Source organism: Aulostomus chinensis, chromosome 21 (genome assembly GCF_037954235.1).
Source record: "Aulostomus chinensis isolate RoL2024-O1b breed Wild chromosome 21, RoL_Achi_v1.0, whole genome shotgun sequence".
Lineage (NCBI taxonomy): Eukaryota > Metazoa > Chordata > Actinopteri > Syngnathiformes > Aulostomidae > Aulostomus > Aulostomus chinensis.
This window is the reverse complement of record NC_141340.1, coordinates 10,722,075-10,743,740: the sequence shown is the minus strand read 5'-3', so window position 1 is coordinate 10,743,740 and position 21,666 is coordinate 10,722,075. Positions and strand designations below refer to the sequence as shown.

The 21,666-nt window shown below is 41.4% G+C and overlaps 2 protein-coding genes across 4 annotated transcripts in view; both read left to right on the top strand.

Annotated features, from left to right (window-relative positions):
* Positions 1-21,666, top strand: part of kcnb2b (potassium voltage-gated channel subfamily B member 2b) — an 88,475-nt gene that overhangs the window by 30,803 nt on the left and 36,006 nt on the right. The window lies entirely within an intron of this gene.
* LOC147241661 (histone H3.X-like) lies at positions 9,081-9,871 on the top strand. Its single transcript, XM_086191002.1, has 3 exons — positions 9,081-9,380; positions 9,474-9,591; positions 9,684-9,871. The coding sequence occupies exons 1-3, from the start codon at positions 9,301-9,303 to the stop codon at positions 9,819-9,821; spliced, it is 336 nt and encodes a 111-aa protein (XP_086047128.1). The 5' UTR covers positions 9,081-9,300; the 3' UTR covers positions 9,822-9,871.

The following is a 21,666-nucleotide window of genomic DNA, read 5'->3' as shown; positions in this document are numbered from 1 at the left end:
TGTACTGTTGCAGTTTCATGTCAGTTGCATGATTGAAACATCAACAATCATCACGGTGGGCTTAGTCAGGCATTACGCAGTCTTTATTTAATGCCCATCTGATTCCGTCTAAATAAGTTTGTGGTCTGCAGTATGTGTGAAAGGAGCTGTAGTTAAAAGAAGAAAAGTGAACAAGCCTGTTTAGTCTAAATATATCTACTAGGATGTATTCTAAGGTGGAAACAGACAAGGCCGTCCCAGTGGACGCTCTGTCCCAGGCTTTATTTTTATGTCTTGACAGCAGAACTGACTCTCCTGTGCTCTACCTGTCCTATGAATGTGGTGGCGGCAAACACCCCCCCCCTCCACCACCACCACCCTCTCCTCCCCCTCCTCCTCCATCCTTCTGTGATCCCTCCCACACAACAGCAAGCCGACATGGCCGTTGGCAAAGTTAGCTTTTCCGCATCCCTGAGAGAACGTATCCTCAAAAACAACAACAACCCAAAAAAAAAAAAAAAATGGCGAAATTAACCGTAACCCTTTAGATTGTTAGTAAAGCTAAAACCCAAAAGTAAGAAACAGAAGAAAAACAGAGATTCAGGGAAGAGATTTTAAAAAAAAAAAGATAAAGAAAGAAAGGAAGGGATGAAGAGATGATAAAATACAGTAGAGACAGCTGAGTCACTTGGCGTCTGTCTGAATAATCAGATATTGTTATTCATGTTGAGCAAGCTGCTCCACACTGCCACGGGCCATGTGCAAAAGCTGAATGACTGTAAAGAAAGCGAATGACAAGCTAATGGACTTCTGTGGGAGTACGAGAAGGCACGGTGAAGAAAGCTACGGGGATGAGCCCAATGTTTACTTGGTGACATTTGCAGCATCATCATTGCTCATTGTGTCCCCCCCCCCCCCCGCTCTCTTTTTTAAAATTTATTTTTATTTGCAAGCAGCTCAGTGGCCCTGTCCAAATAATGGAGGCGCAATTAGAGCGAGAACGACGGCGACAAAGCTTTTCCTCTACACACTTCTTGACAAGGAGTGTAAAAGTGTTTTCACTCTGCTGGTGTTGGTTTGAAAAGCAATCTCTCCTAGGTTTTTCTCTTCTCTTGTATTTACTTCACAGAGAACAATAACTCTATATTACATGACCCGATCAGAGCCGGGGCCCGCGCATGCACACACACTCACACACACACACACACACACACAACACACACGCACACACATGCACACAGAGATCTGTACTGAAATACACCCACACCTCCATGTAGGACCACATGAAAGCTCCAACTATATGCTCCACTGAGAACCATAATGGTATATTTAAGCAGATCATATAACTGTACTCCATGCATAAATGCACATGCCCCTAATACCCTTTTCTCTCTCTTTCATGTGCATACACCAACACACACACACACGCCACCCTCATCTCATCGAACCTGGTATTATTGAGACATTTCATCTGAAACCCTCCGAACTGGAGCTACGAGGCACGTGTGAAGCGACAGTGTTGCTTTCTCATCCGATCCTGAGGTCCAATCTGTTTCCTGTTTCCCTCTACACGGTGTCAATCCCCGTAACACACTGCTCCAAAACTCAAGTCCTCATATTTTAACCAAACACTGAGGCCGTCTTGTATCGCCTACAAGGCTCACGTTGCTGCAGCTCATCAATAATGAACACATGCAGAGGTTTGATGCAGTGTTGAACAGTTGGATGTGATGTGTGAGGGGAAAAGGTGGGCATTTATTATTCTTTGTGTGGCTTGAATGAATGATTCCACCATGTCAGAATTTATTTATTTATTTTTACATCAGTATTCAGGTTGTGGTAGGCCACACCAAGAGTACACACTCACAACTTGCAAAAATACAGTCATTACTCATGATATATTAATTGAAAGGTAATTTTGTTACTTTTCTTACTTTGATCAGAGCCCAGGCATAGAAGAGGAAGACCTCCTTACTTCAAATACTGTACAGTTTTGTTTCTGGATGCCTCTATAGGATCATTTTTTGCCATTTTATCAAACGGAGAGTCAACCTGTTGGCCAGCTAACCTATCATTGCACTTTTACACAACTTCAGAATACACCAAATACATATAAACATCTGTCTTGAGTTATTTATTAGTTTCTGACTCCTACAATGAATGGGAAATTGTGAAATCGCTTCAAACTATATCTTTTAAACAAATCTCTTGCAAATCACAAATATATTTAGGCTGTTTAACATGCTAATACCCACTTAGATCCTGTTTCCCTCTGCAGCGAGTGCAGCTTCAATCTAGATTCAGTCCCGGGTCAAATGATCTAACATAGGTAATTATCAGCTTGGCTCCAGTCAGTGTGGTTTCAGCACAAAATCTGCGAGAATGATGTCATTTTCCTTCTGCTTCCAGCTCTTCCAGTCTCTATCTGACCCACATTTAGTGAGTGGTCGGCACTACGCTATCAACACTATACATGGATGATTAAGCGGTGGTTAAATGTTTTTTTCCGTGTCATCCAAAAATTCTCAACCCCTCCGTGTACAAGCAGAGCGATCAAACATCTTTCAGTCGGCACAAAGTTCTTTCAAAGTAGCTGAGCTAAAATAGACGGGAGCCACAAATGCAACAGAAACTCTGTCTCTGTCCTCCATGCTACAGTGACCAAAGGTTGTGTAGAAGACCAGGACACAGCAATACTATTTTCTCAAAATCTTACGCTCCTTTTCGATGCAGTTACTGCATTTGTGATGTCACACGGTGCTCCAGTGTGGAAGAAAAGAAAAGCAACTCCTCAGGTTTTGTGTAGTTACTTGTAGGTACACTTGCCCAATGGCTTCAAATGTGACTTTGAAGTTAAATTAAATGCAAAACCCACATATGAAAATTCAAACTTCTTCCTTTGTGTAATTCTACTTGATGTTTTAAAAGACTGGTTGATCTTCTGACCTTTATATGCAAAAAAAAGCTGGACCTAGAGAACAACGATTTACCACAACACCAGATTTGAGATAACTTGTGCAACGGGATGAAAGCTGCTGTTTTTGGGAAGCCAGGTTGGGGTTAGTCTCTGGGCAATGCGTGCACGTCAATGTGAACATCCCAAATGTGATTTAAGCAAAAAAAAAAAAAAAAAGACAGACGAATATCTTAATCTTACTGCCAATGAAGAACTGATTCGGGACAAAGAAGTCATGTAGCCTTTTCTTAATTCATCCAAAACCACGAGCAGAACCGGTATCACCGGTCTCACATGATAGATCAGTCTTAAATAATTTGGCCCCCAGGGCTCATTTAATTTGGGTTTTGGCACTTTTCCATACTTAAAACTAACTGAATTGCAATGAGATGAAGTACAACCTGCCTCTTTGATGTAATAGTTCTGTGTGGCAGCTCTCTCGCTCTTTTTCTCTCTTGCTGGAAAAGCTTAAAGATAATTTATTATCATAACGATAACAATTGACTTGTGTTTGGGTGAGCAAATGCAATCATCAATGAAGGTTGACAATTGGCAAACGAGTTCATATAAATTCTGTCACTCATTCGATGCAGTTGTCCAATCCATTAAGACTCGGCCCCCCGCGTGATCAAGGGTAGACTCTTAATTAGACTTGCATAGCTGGTATTAAATTACATTTTCGGTTATGGAGGAAGAGTAGTGGTGGGTTGGGGGGGGGGGGGGTTACAGTATTGTCATCCATAGAAATCATTTTTCTAATTCATATGTTACTCGAGGTGTGCAGGACATCCCTTTGATTATTTGAAGCTTTGAAGTTTACTGACTTTCTTTGCTTCCTCCTTATACCCCCTGTTTCCTTATTGCTTTTTTTTCTGTGCTTGTTCCGTTCGACATTATCACCTGGGCATTTGGTGAATGAGCTCTTCCTTTCTTTTTTCCTTTTTTTCCTCTTGGGGATTACAAGTAATAGTCCTAATGCTTGAGGAATTTGTAATTGAGAGGAATTTGGAGTGGGTGGGAACAGACGGCTAGATTTCACCACATAGAGCGTAGAAGAGATATAATAGAAGTGAATTATGTGCAGCTCCCCTGTTTGAACTTATTAATGTAGTTCATCAGTGAATGTTGTGCCAAATTCAACTACCATACATCAGATGAATGAGGCTCCATCTATAGTCCATCTGCTGATTTCATTTTGTGCGACGATTCCTCTTCATCAGGCTTGGTTGCTCCTCGCAGGCGTAACATTGACTGCCTTGCTATACCGGCTGGTTATGACCCTCCCTGTGACCTCACATCTCCAGGGGATGAAAAGATGGGTGACAGTAATTAGCCACCCCCTTAAGATTGGGGTGACATTAGCTTCGGTCTAATTTAACGCGAGCTGATTATATGACACGCTGACACACCTGAAGGGTTTCACTGCTACTTTGAAAGAACGTGAGCTGAATTTTTGGGATGCGCACATAGTCTGTTAGTAATGACAATATTGATTGACTGTCCTATGGGGGGGGGGGGGGGGTTCAAGTGCTATTATCAATATTGTAAGTGAAGGAGAGGGTGAGAGATGAGGGTGAATATGTGATATAACAAACACATTATAGCACACTCCCCAAACCCACATCCCTTTGATCTGTCAGCAAATCTCAGGCGTGCCATGTGTGAGCATTGGCCGGCTGTTCTAATTCGTTTGTGTGTCGCGCTACAAACAGATGAAACGTATCGACATATTTTAGTTGGTCCATTACCGTTCGCCGTACAATTGAGTTGCGCCTTTAAGAGCCAAATTGTCAAAAGAACAGAGAATTAACTGGGAAAATTGAGCCAGGAGAGTAGAGGTTAGAGGTTAGACGTCACTCAACAAGGCTCAACTAGTTTTGTGAAACCAAAGTAACGTTCGCTTTAATAATGTTACCTAACCGTCAATAATGACAGAAATCAATTTAAATATCGACCTCCTGAGTTCATTTAATTTTCCCACACTATAACTAAAATAAAAGCCAGTCACTGCTGTCTTAAAATATGTCATATCTTGTTCAGTTCAGTTTCACGCAAGACCGTGGTAGCGAGAAACCAGCTACACCAGTACCTTTCTGTGTTTTCCCCCGGCTCCCACATCGCCATAATTCTCCTACTTCCAACTGCAAAAGACAGGAATTGCAAAGCTAATGACCATGTGCACAGTGAGCACCAACCATGTCCCAGGCAGTTTGTCCCAGGAAATATTGACTTTATTACTGCGCCAGTGATGGCTCCACCCACTGATAACCATCAGCTGCATCAGCCGCCGGTCTCAGCCACGTCTCACTTCATTAACAAAGCCATTACCACTGACGATGCTTATCGAGATGAGATGGACACCGAGCGTGGATGTGTGAAGGTCTATAGGGAACATTTTTGCAGCTGTCAAGGTCTTGATGACTTTGCTCAGGTGTCTTATGTGTGTGGGTGTGGGTGGGTGGTCTTGTCATGGCCTGCTGTATAGGATGCACCAACCCATTCAACATGCAGCAGCAGCGGGTTTGACATCGCATGAAAGGACGCATTAAGTGAGACAGAGAGTTTGTCTGCACTCTATGATGAGATCCATTTGAGCATGTTAGAGAAGCAAGCCGTCTTCATAACCTTGCACCAATTGTCCATCCCTGCATCCTAGTGGCCTTGCATCAGCTCGTGACTCACTGGAAGCCGATAGTGATTTATCCATTGATTTTTGTCACATGAAAATGATTCAGGGCTTATCCACATGCACGCATGTGCAGGGAGTCTGGAAGATTTCCTCTGCTTCCATCAATCATTTTCTGAATAAGTATTGATTGACTTTTATGGTAGAGCTACATATTGTTTCTATATCCTCCTCACAAGATGTTCTGCACTCTGTATTACGTGTTGAGTTTATGTGGCCCAGCATATTTTAATGCTTCCTATTTTCATAGTTATTCATTTATTGACAGAGAGGGGAAGTCGAACTTTACTGTGCTTCAGTAGATTTTTCAGCTGTTTATTTTTCCTGATATCTTTGCACTCTTACTCAATCCATTCAACTCAAACATCAGTATTTTCTGCTCCTTATACTTAAGAACAGGCTTGATATTTAACTTTAGATGCACAAAAGTAAAATTCAAGGCAAGAAAAATGTAGTTGGGATTATTCAAAAAAAATCATTGATTCCCACTTGCCAAAGCACAGGAAGGAAGGAAAAGACATATGCTAAACATTAGGAAGCTTGAAAATTATTTTATAATATTATATTTGTTTATTTAAAAGAAGAAGGGAAACAATTTATGGACTGTTGACAAATTGCTTCTCGTGTTGTAAAGAATGTGAAGTCCAGGCAAGAGAAGAGATGTAGCGTTGACATGGCAGAACAGAGAAAGGACTCATTACTTTTTACTCGTGAGGAAAAAGAGCCTGTATTTCGGAATTTTTACTTGAGGAAATACCTTGAATCAGAACTTCTTTTTTTTTTTTTTACACAAATAAATGTACTTATACTTGAGTAATGAATGTGTTTTTCTGCCACCTCCATTTATTGAGCATCTATTTATTTTAAAAGGGCTATCAAATGAAATGTAAATGCATTTCTCCTTAGCAAGATCATTTCAGGACACGGATTATATATTTGTACAAACTCATAAAAATGTGCATTAGCGTCAGTGTACACCATGTGGCTGGCCAAAAATGTTTTAGTGGACATTAATGATTCTCTACTGTTGAGGAAGCTGCTAATTGTTAGATATAAGAATCTCCCTAAAGTCTGTTCTGGGAAACAGAGATGCTAAAAGCTCTTAGAGATCGGTTCCATCACTAGGAAATGCTCTCACCACACGTGCTGGCGTGGGACTGGACAGCCTTCTTCACTCTAAAGCTTGTTGAAAGATACAAACAGCAGAGAAGAGTATAATGGGTTAGAGAGAATTCATTTATGCACTCTTATACGGAAAAACAGATGGAGTTTCAATGCTGGATTGATGCATTTTCTAAATGTCAACTCTTTTTCTTTTTGTAAAACAAATATTTCACTATTTTCTGGTTGTTGTCTTTGTGTTTTGCAAAACCAGAGCGATGACCTCTTAGATGGATGCTTTCAACTGTTAACAGAGAAAAAAAAAAAGTATTAACATACTTTTTTGCAAGACCTTCAGTCTGGAGGCGGTGAAGTGAGCTGCATCCAAGTTCAACATGGCTCTTCTGTGGACTGTCAACATGTCCTTCTGGAAGAGACAATGACACTTTTTAAGGGGGTGGCTGTTGGCATGTGGCCTGTACATCATCTATGAAGTTTGGTGCAAAGCAACACCCAATATGTCACCCTATCAGCTACATAAACTCCTGGGCGAGATAAAAACAAAGTACAAAAAAGTGGAACCATCAAATACATACTCAGAATGTAGACACACTATGGGCACTCTAATGATTTTTCCAACTTCACTACAGACAAGGCTGTATGGATATCCATAATTCATAACTTATTTACAGAAGGACTTTGATTTCTAAGTGTGTGTGTGCGTGTGTGTGTGTGTGTGTGTGTGTGTGTGTGTGTGTGTGTGTGTGTATGTGTGTGGGTGGGTGTGTGGGTGGGTGTGTGTGGGAGCCACTTCCAGAAACACAAACCAAACTTAAAACCAGTTGTTTTGTGGATAGCATTTGTGATTTGGGTAAAAAAAAATTCACACAAACTGTTGTGTTTTTTTTTTTGTTTTTTTGGAGCTGCTATCGTACTGCCCTAACAGGGCTTTTATGCCAGAGTGTCGAGTTTTACCTAAAACAATGGCGGTTTAAGTGGAACAAATTAGAGTTCATTGGGTTGTTGTGTTCCCCTGGTGTTCAGCTGTACAGCAGTGGTGGTTCATTACAGAATTATTAGTACTAATTAGTATTAATAAGTACTCTTAGAGTTGGTTGAGTTAGATATAACAATACACAACCCAAGGGTCCATATGCATGGGAATCACCAGTTTTTTTTATTATCTCCGCCCTCAAACAATTGTTAAACAGTTCCAAGTGAAGATGAACATTTCTTCTTCTTGACGTGTCCATCCAAAATTCTCAAAAACTTAAATTATAAGGCCTTTACACCTGAAGCCTGTTTAAGATATTTTTTGGGATAGTTTTAAAAAAAAATGGGGCGGCACGGTGGTGCAGTGGTCAGCACTGTTGCCTCACAGTAAGAAGGTTCTGGGTTCGAGCCGCGGCTCAAGCACGGGATCTTTCTGTGTGAGTCTGCATGTTCTCCCTGTCCCTGTGTGGGTTCTCTCTGGTACTCCAGCTTCCTCCCACAGTCCAAAGACATCAAGAGAGGACGAGGCTGATTGATACTCTAAATTGACCGAAGGTGTGACTGTGAGTGTGAATGGTTGTCTGTCTCTATGTGTTGGTTCTGTGATGGACTGGTGACCCGTCCAGGGTGAACTCCGCCTCTTGCCCGAAGGCTGCTGGGATAGGCTCCAGCCCCCCTGCGACCCAAGCAGTAGAAAATGGATGGATGGATGGGTGGATGGATGGTTAAAAAAAACAAACGCAATGAACCAAACTGAAAACTATGACCCCCTAAAACGGTGATACAACTGATGAAACATAGATCTTGTAAACCATTCCATCCTGAAAAGTTATATTTACTGGAATAGTGCTGAAAAAAAGCCCTAGTCCTCATGGGAACAAAAGGCTGGTCAGAATGCGGCAAAATGTAATATTCCTGGTTAAGGTTAGTGTGAAGGATCAGTTGGTTAGGTTAATATTTGGGTTAGGCTGCCCACATGGAATGAGTTTAAGTCTGACCATTAGTAATAATGAAGAACCAGACACATATGACCAACAATGGATGCCACGATTCTTGTCCATACAAAGATGGTGTCATAGTAATTACGTTACAAACGCTGCAGCTGTGTGTGTGTGTGTGTGTGTGTGTGAGAGAGAGAGAGAGAGAGAGAGAGAGAGAGAGAGAGAGACACTCACAGACAGTGGTATGTGATCAAAGCAGTCAGAGATCAAACACTGAGATCAAAAATGACATTCTGAGATCAAAGTCACTTTGACCAACATACATTTCTTTGTGCACAGAGTTATGGTTTTGATCTCAAGAATATCTTTTGATGTCAGAAGTTAACAAACAAAATATAGGACCAAATAAGAGCCTACTCAAACACATTTCAACCCTCTGGCCCTCCCTGGCTGTGGTTCTCCCTGGCTGTGGTTCTCCCTGGCTCTGGCTCTGGCTTCTGGCTTCTGGCTTGCATTCTCCATCAAGACAATATTAATAATATTTTGGCTTCATTTAGTGCATTTCAAAGACCCAAGTTCACTTAACAACAACAACTGACAAGACAACCTCAAGCATTTTTTACTAACAACAGCCTTCAACGCTTATGGCTCGTCGTAAGCAGAATCCTCACGTGAAGCGGCGCGTCAGCAAAGCAGAAGGAGTGAAGAGAGCTCACCCATACAGGTACAACCGTCCGAGAGTTTTGTTTTCCTTCAGCCGATTTCTCAACTGGGGTCGGGATCTTCATGAGGCAACATGTCGTTTGATTGGTTGTAGGCCTGTGACGGCAGATCTGATCACCAACAAGCTGCTTTTCCAGAAGCTTGTCGGGGAACTCACCAGGGATATAAACCCTGATCTGCTCTTCCAGTGTGCTGCTATTGGAGTTCTGCAGGTGAGGAGAGCTTTAACTGTGTTGTGGTTCTGAGTTGACTATTGTAGTAATAAGAAGTATAACTTGTTTGGGGTTTTTTTGCACCATTCTAGGAAGCCAGTGAGGCATACCTGGCAGACCTCTTTGAGGACAGCATCCTGTGTGCCACACATGGGAAGAGGCTGATCGTCCTTTCTAAGGACATGAAGCTGGCCTGGAGGATTCGGGAGAAATCATCCATGGCTGCTTGAAAATAAAGTTTAACAAAAAAGACATCATACGTAATACTTTTGCATACATTTAAGAGTCTGTTCTTCTTTATTTGTGCTTGAGTAATAAATGTGTACTCTTGCCACCAGGCCTGTGGTGGGGTGGGACGCATTGGTTGTAGTAGGTTTATAATCTGTCAATAGATTCCATTCAGGAGGGCCAGAGCCAGGACTCTGGTGATGTGTATGTTGAGACAATTTTAATCAACCAGTGCAGTGCCTGATTTTGAGTGGACATGGCTTGGGTGAGTCAAAAAAGTTTTCTCTTGTTGCACAGCAAGTGTCTGTCAAAGAACAGGCACTGCACTAGTCAAACTACCAATGCAAGAAACGTCTGTCTGTATGTAACAACTGTAGATTCACTCAGTGTCAAGTTTGAGATGCTGGTGTCTCAGAGAAGTCCGGTATGAAGTCGGGAGGTCCGAGGTCTGACGTGACAGTCAGATGAGATGAAGATGACAGACTGAGAATTTGAGATGAGAGACTTAAAAGTTCTGAGATGACAGACAGGATTCTGGCTCGCTTTAATGCTGACAGTGTGTGAGAGAGCGATAGAGAGATACAGAGATCATGTTTAATGAGCTGCCTGAGTCATAGTTGCATGTTCACTTAGTGCTCAACTGAGGTTAATCTTGTTAAATGGGATTGCACCACATAGTGTGTATACATGAGATTGGGTAAGGCAGCGTTTGCTGCATTATGGTGTGAAATTTCTTGTGAAATAGTGAGAGTGGTTGAAAAATGTTTAAATAAGTCATCATACAGGAGATAAGCCTGAAACTGTACCAAAAGGAGAAAGAATGAGCATTCCTTAGATAAAAAAAAGGTCCCTTGACTGAAATCAAGAGGAGAAATCTCTCTAAAGGCTGAATCAATTTCATTCAGGTTTCGTTTATAAATTACGAGTAACCCTTGAAGTGTGTAATTGGATGCGCTCTCTCTTTTTAACATGCAATTAAGACACCTCTCTCGTAAACGAGCAGCAACTTCATTCATTAAAGCGTCTGTATCTCCTTCCTTCTGGGCAACACCTCGGATGAGACTGTCTCCATTTATAGCTGCCAAACACCATGAAGGCGCCGAGGCTCAGGTGTCTCCTGAACCTCGCAGCTATGCTTTGTTGGTACAGCAGCTATGCACTTCTTGGCATTAACGTTCGGTGGTATCAAGGGTAGGATATCAAAGACCTCAGCTGGGCGCTGCTGTGACATCCTGCCACCCAGTAAACCTTCTCGTATAACAACTTGAAAACTATGAAGTATTGCCAGCAAGCAAGTAGCCCATAAACTCTGCAACCACCACTTCTGTTTCACATTTCCCACTTAGTCTCATCTCAGTTCCCTGAACGAGAAGCCGATTTATACGCACATCGCTCTCGTTGATGTGGCTTTCATTATGTGATATGTCTATTCAAGCATTTTGTTCATTTTAACATTGAATCTGTTTATTTCTACATGAGGCCTCAGCAGTAGTAAAAAAAAAAAAAGTCCCTGCTGGATTCCATCGAGGTTTTTTTGTCTGCAGGCAAAAATGCTTGATATTGCAGCTGTTCTTCTCAATAATTGAGACAAAATTTGCAAACTTAATAAAAAAAATGTTTGTGGCCTAAATTGCAGAAACTGGCAAAAATTTGTGATCTGGTTTGAAAATTGTGATTTCTTGGGGAAAAAAAGCCCACCTAAAGAATCATTTAACTACTTCCTATGATAATAGTTGTTCTACATCACCAAAAAAGCTGACAATATATATATATATATATATATATATATATATATATATATATATATATGTGTGTGTGTGTGTGTGTGTGTGTGTGTGTATATGTGTATATATGTGTATATATGTATATATATATACGTATATATGTGTGTATATATACGTATATATGTATATATATATCTGTGTGTATGTATACACATATATGTATACATATATATGTGTATGTATATATATATATATATATATATATGAACTTCTTGATTTGATTTACTTTCTAAATTGTAACAAAAGACACCTGCTGTAACAATAAATTCATAGATGGTTTTAAACAGTAGAGAAAACAAAAGTGGTTCTGTTGTCAAACTGATGTACCACAATTATGGAAGACATCAGGAAACTGGTTGACATGATTGTTTGCAGCTACTTTTATCGGTGAATGGGACAGATTGACTTACCTCATGGTTTTCACATGAATCTGTGTGTGCTTGAGGTGATGACGTGTCTGGCAGAATTCATGTCCCTTCAAGAAAATCGCTGCTCCTGCATTCATAAAAAAGGCAGCCTTTTCATGCTTATTTCCATGAAACTGGCAACTTTTTTGTGACAAAAGAGTGGGAATTTTGAAGATGTGCAGGTTCCCAGATATTCTGCAGGGTTTGCCAGATTTTGCATTAATTTGAGCGATCATATATTTCTGACTTTTGAAAAAAGCAGCATGGACAATAGCTGAAGCAACAGTTCTTCTCTGCTTGTGTTCCAGGCGTCGATGTGATTTGTGAAGTGTATAATTGGTATGCGAGAGAGGAAGTCAGATTAAGACCACAGCAAGTTTTTGTGAGTGCGTTTAAAAAAAAAAGTCTGTATTTCTTCTCAAACCTGGAGCTTTTCTCACTGTCTGTCTCGCTCTTTCTTTGCCTTCTCTTTGGAAGCCATCCTACACAGCCCTAATCTTGTGTTCCAATGGGGATTAGCCCAAAATTCAGACTGCTCTAAAACCCTGGCATCACCGTGTTGCCTCAGCAGGCAGCACCACGCACATTATGTCTCAAGATTAAGATGTGGCCTATATGGTTTATCCTTACAGTCGTCTAAGCCTGAAACCCAATTTAATTAAAGAACAATTGCAGCCTTAATTGCGCTCTAATTGCCATTGCATCAATGGTTCGTTGGCAGAGGCACTAAGATGTCTTGGCGTGTTTTTTTCCAGAAAGCTGCCCACCCATATAACAAGGAGGAATTGAACCGGAAGTTTTGAGTGGATGGAGAAAGACCCGCTTGGATTGAATTACTTTGCCATTACTGACCACTTAACAGCAGAGGCCCCCCCCCCCTTTTTCTTCACACACACACACACACACACACACACACACACACACACACACACACACACACACACACACACACACAGTTCCATCAAAGTTATAAAAGTCTTGATGTAGGCACTCTAGTTCATCCACATCCCGGAGACAGAAAACTAAGAAATACACATCAAGTTGCTAAAGGCTACTGCTGTGATTTGCAACTCTCTAATGTAACATAAAAGTCCAACAAGACTTCAAGCCAAACAACCATTAAAGCCACTTCTTCACACTCCCTGATAGAACTAAAGCAGGCTTTCTGTACGGCCCAGAAGCATGGGTTTTACTTTGTACCCCCTTGTAAATCCTTGCATGGCTCCGGGCCGGTTGGGGTTCAGCAGACTTGTTACTCGTTAAGGGGGGGAAAAAAATCATATTTTGTGTTCACATAAATGTTTTTTTTTCTGTTTTTGATAAGTCTCTCACAACAGATGTGTCCCCACGAGATGTTCTGATAGCATTTTTCCCCCCTAATACTGATTCCGATCCCTGAGGTTTTGTGTTGGACGATACCGATACACTACTGGTGTGTTATCCTACTCTGCCTCTATGGAAGCGATATGATGTCGTTTTTGTTGTATCTGGTGAAACATGAAAAACATGCAGAGAATGACAATTGTTCAAACCATGGCCTAATGACACTGAGCAAATAGCCCTTTTATGTGTGTGTAAAATATTTTCCATATTGCTGATTTATTTACTCTTCCTCACTAATGTTCCATATCACGTCTTCTTCAATGGATTTAAAGGAAAGAACCCAAGTTCCTGTGTAGTCTTCCTTCTGTTTCAGAGAAGCAAAGAAGCATTTATTCCCTGTATTTTAGTAAACTTGGAAGAAGCAAGGTCCCCCTTGCAAGTGTAGCACACTCGCCAACAGTATTTCAGCATTTTTAGCCAGTATTGGAGGCATTTATGGTACTTGTTTTGGATTACTACTCCTCACTCAAACACAAGCTAAAGTCGAACCTTGGTCAGATTCGCTTGGTCATGATAACTAAACGCTCCTTTTCACCACTTGCATTTATGACCCATCCAGTCTCTAAAAGTCCAAACCATAGAAAAGTGTTGAGGTTTGATTCGTACTCTCAACTTAAGTGCCCTTTAAGAAGCTTTGGCTTGTGGTTGATTGATGGGGAAAAGGTTGGGTGGGTCACATCTGTCCATTCAACGTTAATGTTTAGCATTTGTTTTTATGTAAACCACCCTGCTACTTGTTATCATGTATAGTTTATGCCAAGCAGCTTGTAATTCACTCCGTTTCCATCACCAGGGAAGTGTCTTTTTGTGAGGTTTGGCAGGTTACATGCTGTTCTGTCCAGCTAGCGCGAGATAACATCAGTGCACCAGTCAAATCCTTCAGAAGGTCAATTGAATTGTCCAACGATAAGACTAGTTACCATGGTGACAAAATGTGACGGCCCCTGAGTTGTAAAGATCTGCCATTGCTGAGGCGATCAAAAGGACAATAAGATTAATAGACTGGAGTGAATCTTTTAATGGAAATCAGTTAATTGAAACAAAAGGCAGGGAGAAGATAACAAACATGGACGTCAACAGTGAAGGAATAATTTTTCTTTTCAGAAAGCTCATTCTCCTTCCCTGTGAGAACAAAACAACTCTGTCCTCTGACTCTCCTTTTCATTTTTAGAGCTGTTTTTGTCTCATTATCAAAGCAAATAAACGCAACCCGGGCAGCTCCGTGTTTGCCCATTCCTCAGTTTCATGAACTGAGCCTCCTACTTTTCCTCTGAAGTGATTTATTCATTAATTAGCTGTAACAGAGCACTCCAGAGGCAGCGCTTGTTAGCCGCTGCGCTGAATATTATCTTTTCTGAGTGGGCCTGCGCTGCTGACCCTTGGCTTTCTGCACGGATGATTGTTTGCTCCTTGCTCAGTGTAACACATTGTTCTATTCGCTCGGGTCAGCATGGAGACAAATTTGTTGTATTGGTTATGTAAGTGCTGGTTTTGGAGAATGAATATTTGATTGGGGCTCTTAATGCAGAGTGAGCGTTGGGATGAGGAGGCGGTCAGTAGGCGGAGAGCAGCGAGCTGCATCTCTGTCCAGAGGCTGGCAGGAGGCCAGCACTGAGAAGAGCTTTTACTGTACCCACTCTTCCACTCTTCTCTTTACTCTCTAATGTTCTTTCCCACTTTTCTTTTCCCCTCCTCTCCTCTCCTCTCACTTCTTGGCGCGTCCCTTTATTTTGCGCTTCAGCTGTCAGATTTGTATTCTCTGTCCCTCTTATTTCTCTTTATTGCATCTCTATTACCTGCTCTCAATTTCCACTTAAGTCAATATGAATCCAGTGAGTGTTTTCCTCGTCTGAAGAGGGTGTAAAAACAGAATGCTGGTGTATCAAGATGAGGAATATTCTCATTTCAGTGTTTGTGTGTGCGTCAAAGCTAGAGCAACACATTTAGAGGTATTATCCAAACAGCAATATGTAAGCTGTGGCACAATAAACTATTATAAATGAGGCATTTTGGTGTTTCAGGTTATGAAAATATAAATTATATAGAGTGCCAGGTTTTTTTTTGTGTGTGGTTTTTTTTTTTTTTGTGGAGGCTAGCCTTCTTGCTAGAATCCCCATAAGTTCCCTTTTATATGTGTAGATTTATTTATTTCATTAAGAAGAACAGGGACAGTGCATATTGATAATAACATGTACATGTAAATATGCCAGATTATAACCAGTGGCTAATTTCCATCTTCAGTATCTGGGGGCGCTGCACGGTGGTGCAGTGGTCAGCACTGTCGCCTCACAGCAAGAAGGTTCCGGGTTCGAGTCCCGGCTCGGGCACGGGATCTTTCTGTGTGGAGTCTGCATGTTCTCCCTGTTCCTGTGTGGGTTCTCTCTGGTACTCCAGCTTCCTCCCACAGTCCAAAGACATCAAGAGGGGACGAGGCTGATTGATACTCTAAATTGACCTGTGAATGGTTGTTTGTCTCTACTGTATATGTTGGCCCTGCGATGGACTGGCGACCTGTCCAGGGTGTATCCGTAGCCGCTGGGATAGGCTCCAGCCCCCCCCCCCCCCCCCCCGACCCTTAACAGGAATAAGCGGAAGACAATGGATGGATGGAGTCCCTTGGAGCAAGTTGATGTAACCCTTGACAAAGAGCCAGTTGGATTTTTGGATTATTGCAGGAAAAAAAAAAAGATACTGATATTTGTATGTTTTGTTCAGCAAGGTAATTTTCCAAAAGTATAGAAATGGTGTTAATTTGCGAAGTGTAATTACTTTTTAATAGCTAGCATTAGGCTATTAGTCAACTACACCTTGTACCTTCACCATAAGTAATTGTCACCTCCTCGTTTGATGGGATGATTTTAAACCTCTTTGGTCTCATTTAGTCACTTGTTACTATATTTTATGGCACACTAACAACAAGAAAACTAGTTTTAACTACGTAGTTTACTGTAATTTATGTGGAAACCTATTTCTGAGTTTTAGGACTTATTCCTCTTTTGCAATTACCAAAATAAAGTCAATGTGATATGAGTTATTAAGTGTTTGGCTATAAGAACAGTGATCCTTGATGCATAAAGAGGCTATGAAACCAGAATATGCTGCCAACCTGTGCAGATGAAGCTAAGCAAATGAGCTAATACCAAAGAGTTGGAGGAGTGGAGGAAAATCCCTGCAGGTTATCGTCTCTTTTTGGAAAATGATGGTGGGTGGGGAGGTGACACATGAAAGGTAATTATCTTCGGATATTATTTAAATCCTGCCCAAATAATCGTGAGGTGAGCCATGCGGTGAGAGAGAAAATGATACTTCAGGCCATATTCAGTTGTAGAAGAGTCTTCTCACCTGGTGCTGATAATCATCTTGAACTTTTCGGTTTACCTCTCTCTCTCTCTCTCTCCTCTCTGTCTCTCTCTGTCTCTCTCTCTCTCTCTCTCTCTATCAGTGATTCATGCTACAGCTGCATTACATCAAACAAAACGCCTACTTCTAAATTAAATAGTGGCTATTTTTCCTGCTTTCTCGCATTTGTAGAGAGTAAATGATTCATAAAATATAGATTGTAGATAATTACACCAAAACATATTGTCATTGAGTTAAAAAAATTACATATTTGGGGAGTTGTAAATTATGACAATAATATCAGTTTCTACGTTGTATTTCAGACATGCAGTTTCTTTTCTCAGCCAGGTTCTCTACACTTGCAGTTTTTCAGGTTTCCTTTTTCTGACTTGCCTGCTTCCCCCAGGGGGGAGGTCATGGAGACACCAGTCTAAAGCTTCCCTAATTGTGGCTCCCAGGTGGGTGAAAGAATGATAGGGAAGCGGGGGGGGGGGGGGGGGGGGCACAATGGCACAGGCACAGGCTAATGATAGAAGCAAGGACACCCGAGGAGAGTCAGGTATTCTTGCATGTGTGCCCGTCTTTTGTGCTGCTCAGGCAGGTGAACAAGACGGGGGGGGCACAGTCACATGGACACACCCGCCACCTGTATGGGGAGTCAGCCTCACGTGGTTTTCATAGCGCGATAAAGGTGTCACTGACCTGTTTTTTTTTTCTGAAAAAAAGCACAAATTCACACCCAACCCCTGTCCATTTCACATGACCTTGCATGGATTTTTTTCCCCCCTGCCCCCCCCCCAGGCGTGACGCAGATTTTGTTAAAGAGATAAAAAGGACACCTGTGTTTGTTGTATTTCCCCCGGAGTTCTGAGACACTTCTTCTTCTATTCTTTTGACATTTAGTTGGATTTGTGGTGCGAGCTCCCAGTGGGTAAAATGTGCTCCACTTGTGCTGTGGCATTTAGCCGTTGCCATAGTTGTTTACCGACTGCAGGCCACAGTGACCAGCTGAGTGTGTGTGTGTGCGTGTGTGTCTGTGCATGTGCGTCTGTGTGTGTGGACAAGTTCAAGGTTGGATTTTGTGTGCTTCCAGGGAACACATTTTGTGTGTTAAATCCTCTCTGTGTTCTTCTATGCCTTTAACGTCTTCCAACAAGCCCACATCTTGCATAGATTATTAATATTTACATAAAGATGAGACGTCAAATCACTTCCTGATATTGTAATTAGGAGTGATTGATTCCCCATCAGAGTTATTCATTTTGTTGTGAGATTATTATGTAAAGTGAAAGGACTGCATTCCATTAAAATTAACTGTCAGCATGAGAGGAAAAGACTCATTAACTGGTTCTGGTGCAAAAGGTTTCTTGTGAATGATTTCTCTTTTCAGCCCTTTTGCTCCAAAATCGAGTTATTCTTAGCTTTGGTAGCTCCGGGCAACACTGTTGCTATGCATACACATCCATAGATACGCTCAGTGGCGCTTGTATTCCTGCAGCAGTGGGGAAAGGCACGAGTGAAGGGGGGTGTAGGTGAAATGAACCCACGGGACAACTGAATTTTGAATAATGTGAGACACAACAGTTTGGAAATGTACAATGTTACTTATCTGTAATTCATGTAGATGGATAGTAGGGGGTCTCTGTTTGGGTGCATAAAGTTAAAGTAATGAAAATTATGTGGCAGTGGATTAAGCAATGTGCATAAGCATCTAGTATATATATTTATGTGTGTGTGTGTGTGTGTGTGTGGCAACAGCTTGTCCCTCCTAGCCCCATGTGAGCAGATGTTTGGGGAGAGAGAGAGAGAAGCTTCCCAGAAAAGCAAGCTATCATGTCAACATTTCAGCAATACCTTTTTAAGCTTCTTATACATAGACTTGCATACATAATACATATTAATATATATATGTGTGTGTGTGTATATATGTGTGTATGTAGCACATGTATGTGTAAATAGATATATATGTGTATGTATGTTGTTTATACTGTACACATACACATATGTATGTATACACACATATATGTATATATGTATGTATGTACTGTATATATGTATGCATGCATGTATATGTGTGTGTGTATATATATATGTATATATATATATATATATGTGTGTGTGTGTGTGTGTGTGTGTTTGACCCTTGTGGCTTTAATTTACTTTCATTCATCTGCTCTGTGTAGGTTTCACATTTCAATTCTGAGGCAGTTCAAGGCTGAGGTTTTTTTGACGGAGAGAGGATGTTTGAGCGTACATGTATGCTTCCTGTAACTCAGCGCGGTTCGATTACTCCGAGGGGTCGATCTGAAAACTGATCCCTGAAATTTAAAACACTCAGCTGGACGTGTCACGGATCTGATAGCACCTCATCTTCTCGTTTCTCTCTCTGGATTTTGCCTGTGATCAAAGTAAGACATCTACTCCAAAACTTCCTCAGCTCACCGCTTGAGCTCGTAATCGAAAATCGAAGTCTGAATTGTTGACCTCTGACAACACGGTGCTTACATAAGACCCCGCTGCCTCTGAGCTGGAGTGTACTTGTAACTGCAGTCCCCTCAACTCCCAGACTTTTACTATTAGAGAAGATGTAGAAGGCTGTATCAGTTGCAGGCTTCAGTAAAAAAGTTTAAAGTCCTTCACATTTGGATGCAGGGGCTTTTTTTTATTGGTTGCTTACTTTCCCTTAAAATAAATTGAATGACTTGATGGATGGAAGCTGTATCGGTTAAACTCTCCAAAGAAAAGAAAAGGAGGGGAGGAGAAGCGGTGCGTTAGCCTTGGTGGCAAAGGTCAGAGGAACAGATTGAATTTTCTCAGCACTACTTCATCTATGCATGGATTTATCCCAAGCAAGCCTCAAGCTGCCATCTTAGCTCATTTACCAAGATTGTGTGTGTGTGTGTGTGTGTGTGTGTGTGTGTGTGTGTGCGTGTGTGCGTGTGATGGGAGGGAATGACAGCGTAACCCCTGCAACTCGTGTTTAACATGTAACTGGAGAAAAAGTAAAGTTTAATAAGAAATTTTTAAAAAGGACTTCAGTGTATTGTAGGTGGGTTCAGAGAATTTGACAAGTGAGATCCAATCCACACGTTTGTTTGTGTTTTTTGGGGGGGGGTCAGCTCTGATCTGATTTTGATGCTCATCTGCTGATACGGATTCTGGTACGTCGGGCTATTTTCTTCTCCCCTCATATTCAACTGTAAATCGTGTTTTTGTCCGTCTGAGCTCTGTTGTCAGACTGTGACAGTGAGAGATGAGCAACTTGGTTGTTAACTACAGAAACCTGACACTCGCGGGGAAGTCCTGGAAGACATCTTTGTAACCCAGAAACAATAAAGAACCGGTGTCCTTATGACGCCTCAAACGTATTCTCCTTCTCTCTTCACCTCTATTCTACTCACCTAAAGGCACCCACCATCACCGTTGCGCTTCCCCCAATCCTTCGTCTCATTTCCATATTGCTGACTGTCTCCTCCTAATCACTATCCTCCAGTAATGTCCCTGTCAACCTGACCCACCACCACCTTCTGCTCATGGATGACTCCAGGGGTGGTTTCCCCTCTAAATTACTCCACCACCGTCTGTCTTCCTGACGCTCTCTTTATCTTCCGCTCGTTGTCACCGCCTCTGCTTCCACAGGCAATGACCAGATCTTCTGATTATACTTTTTTTTTTTAATTATTTTTGCATAAACAAAAATTCACACGCTTCCTGCAGCATCATTTTGGGAGAGAGCTGCGCTTTGTTCTTAATACAATCAAGCCACCGGGAGTCTTCGTCTTTTTATTTAACACCAACCGCTTGTTTCAGACTTCAAAGTTTTCAAATGGAATTTTATTTTCAGCCCAAAGAAATCTGTAAATCTTCCCTTGATGTGTCAGGCTGCTTCTGACAAGCTTATCGTCGTAAAACAAGACAGTTTTATGCAACATTTTATGCAAATCAAGCTGGCATGCATAGTCATTGCTGTGTCTCCACTCTATTTATATTGCTGGTTATGTCTGTAATATTTACAACCTATCGCTTTTGATTTAAACGTGGCAAAAGGAGAGATGGCTCACCCGTCAGTATGAACAACAGAACAACATTGTGTTCGTTGTTTTGCTGCGTTTAAACGCCCGTGCGGAAATATAATGGTGATAAAAAGCAGTTGTTCTGCATCCGTCCACATCGCTGACACAACCTGGACTGAATACTGACGCTGTTATTTGATATTAAAAGCTGCGTTAAACTGTATTTCTGAATCAACATTTAATCAAATCACTCCCTATAAAAATCAACAAACCACGTCAATGCCAGTTTTACACTGTGGGCTGTGACTCCCGGCCATCCAGCTCACATTAACAGGTTTTAGTACTTCCTACTTTAAGTTGATGTAGTGTAAAACACTTCAGTTTGAGTCTCTCGGACCGTAGCAAGTGGTCGTAGCATTTCTAATGTGAAATTTGAGATATTGAATGCTCGTCTTACAGTCCAATTCTTGTTGGAATGAACTCAGCACAGCACATAATAGCAATAATTAAGGCAGCGGAAATGTGTATTATCCCTTTGATTATGGCAACCCACAAACCCTTCTCTGCTTTTGAAAAAAAAATCACTGTTTTTCTTAAGGGGGTTTGGAGTAGAAGAAGGATGCCATGGGATTTTCTGATAAGCTCATGACTTTAATCACATCATGAGTATCTTTGGAAATGTGTCTCAGAGGTGAGCAAACCTCATGACAAATGGTTACGCTCATGAAAGCATAAACACAATACAAACCGCATTCTTCCTAATAGTGACAAATTGTTCACCGTTTTAATTTTAAGAGGAGCAGCAACGAAAGGGAGGCACCACTGGCTGCAGCAATTACTTAATGAGACGAGCTGTGTTTATAGTGGTAACTGGCCCAAAAAACACTAAACAGTATTTCAGAATGTACTTTTATGACTTTG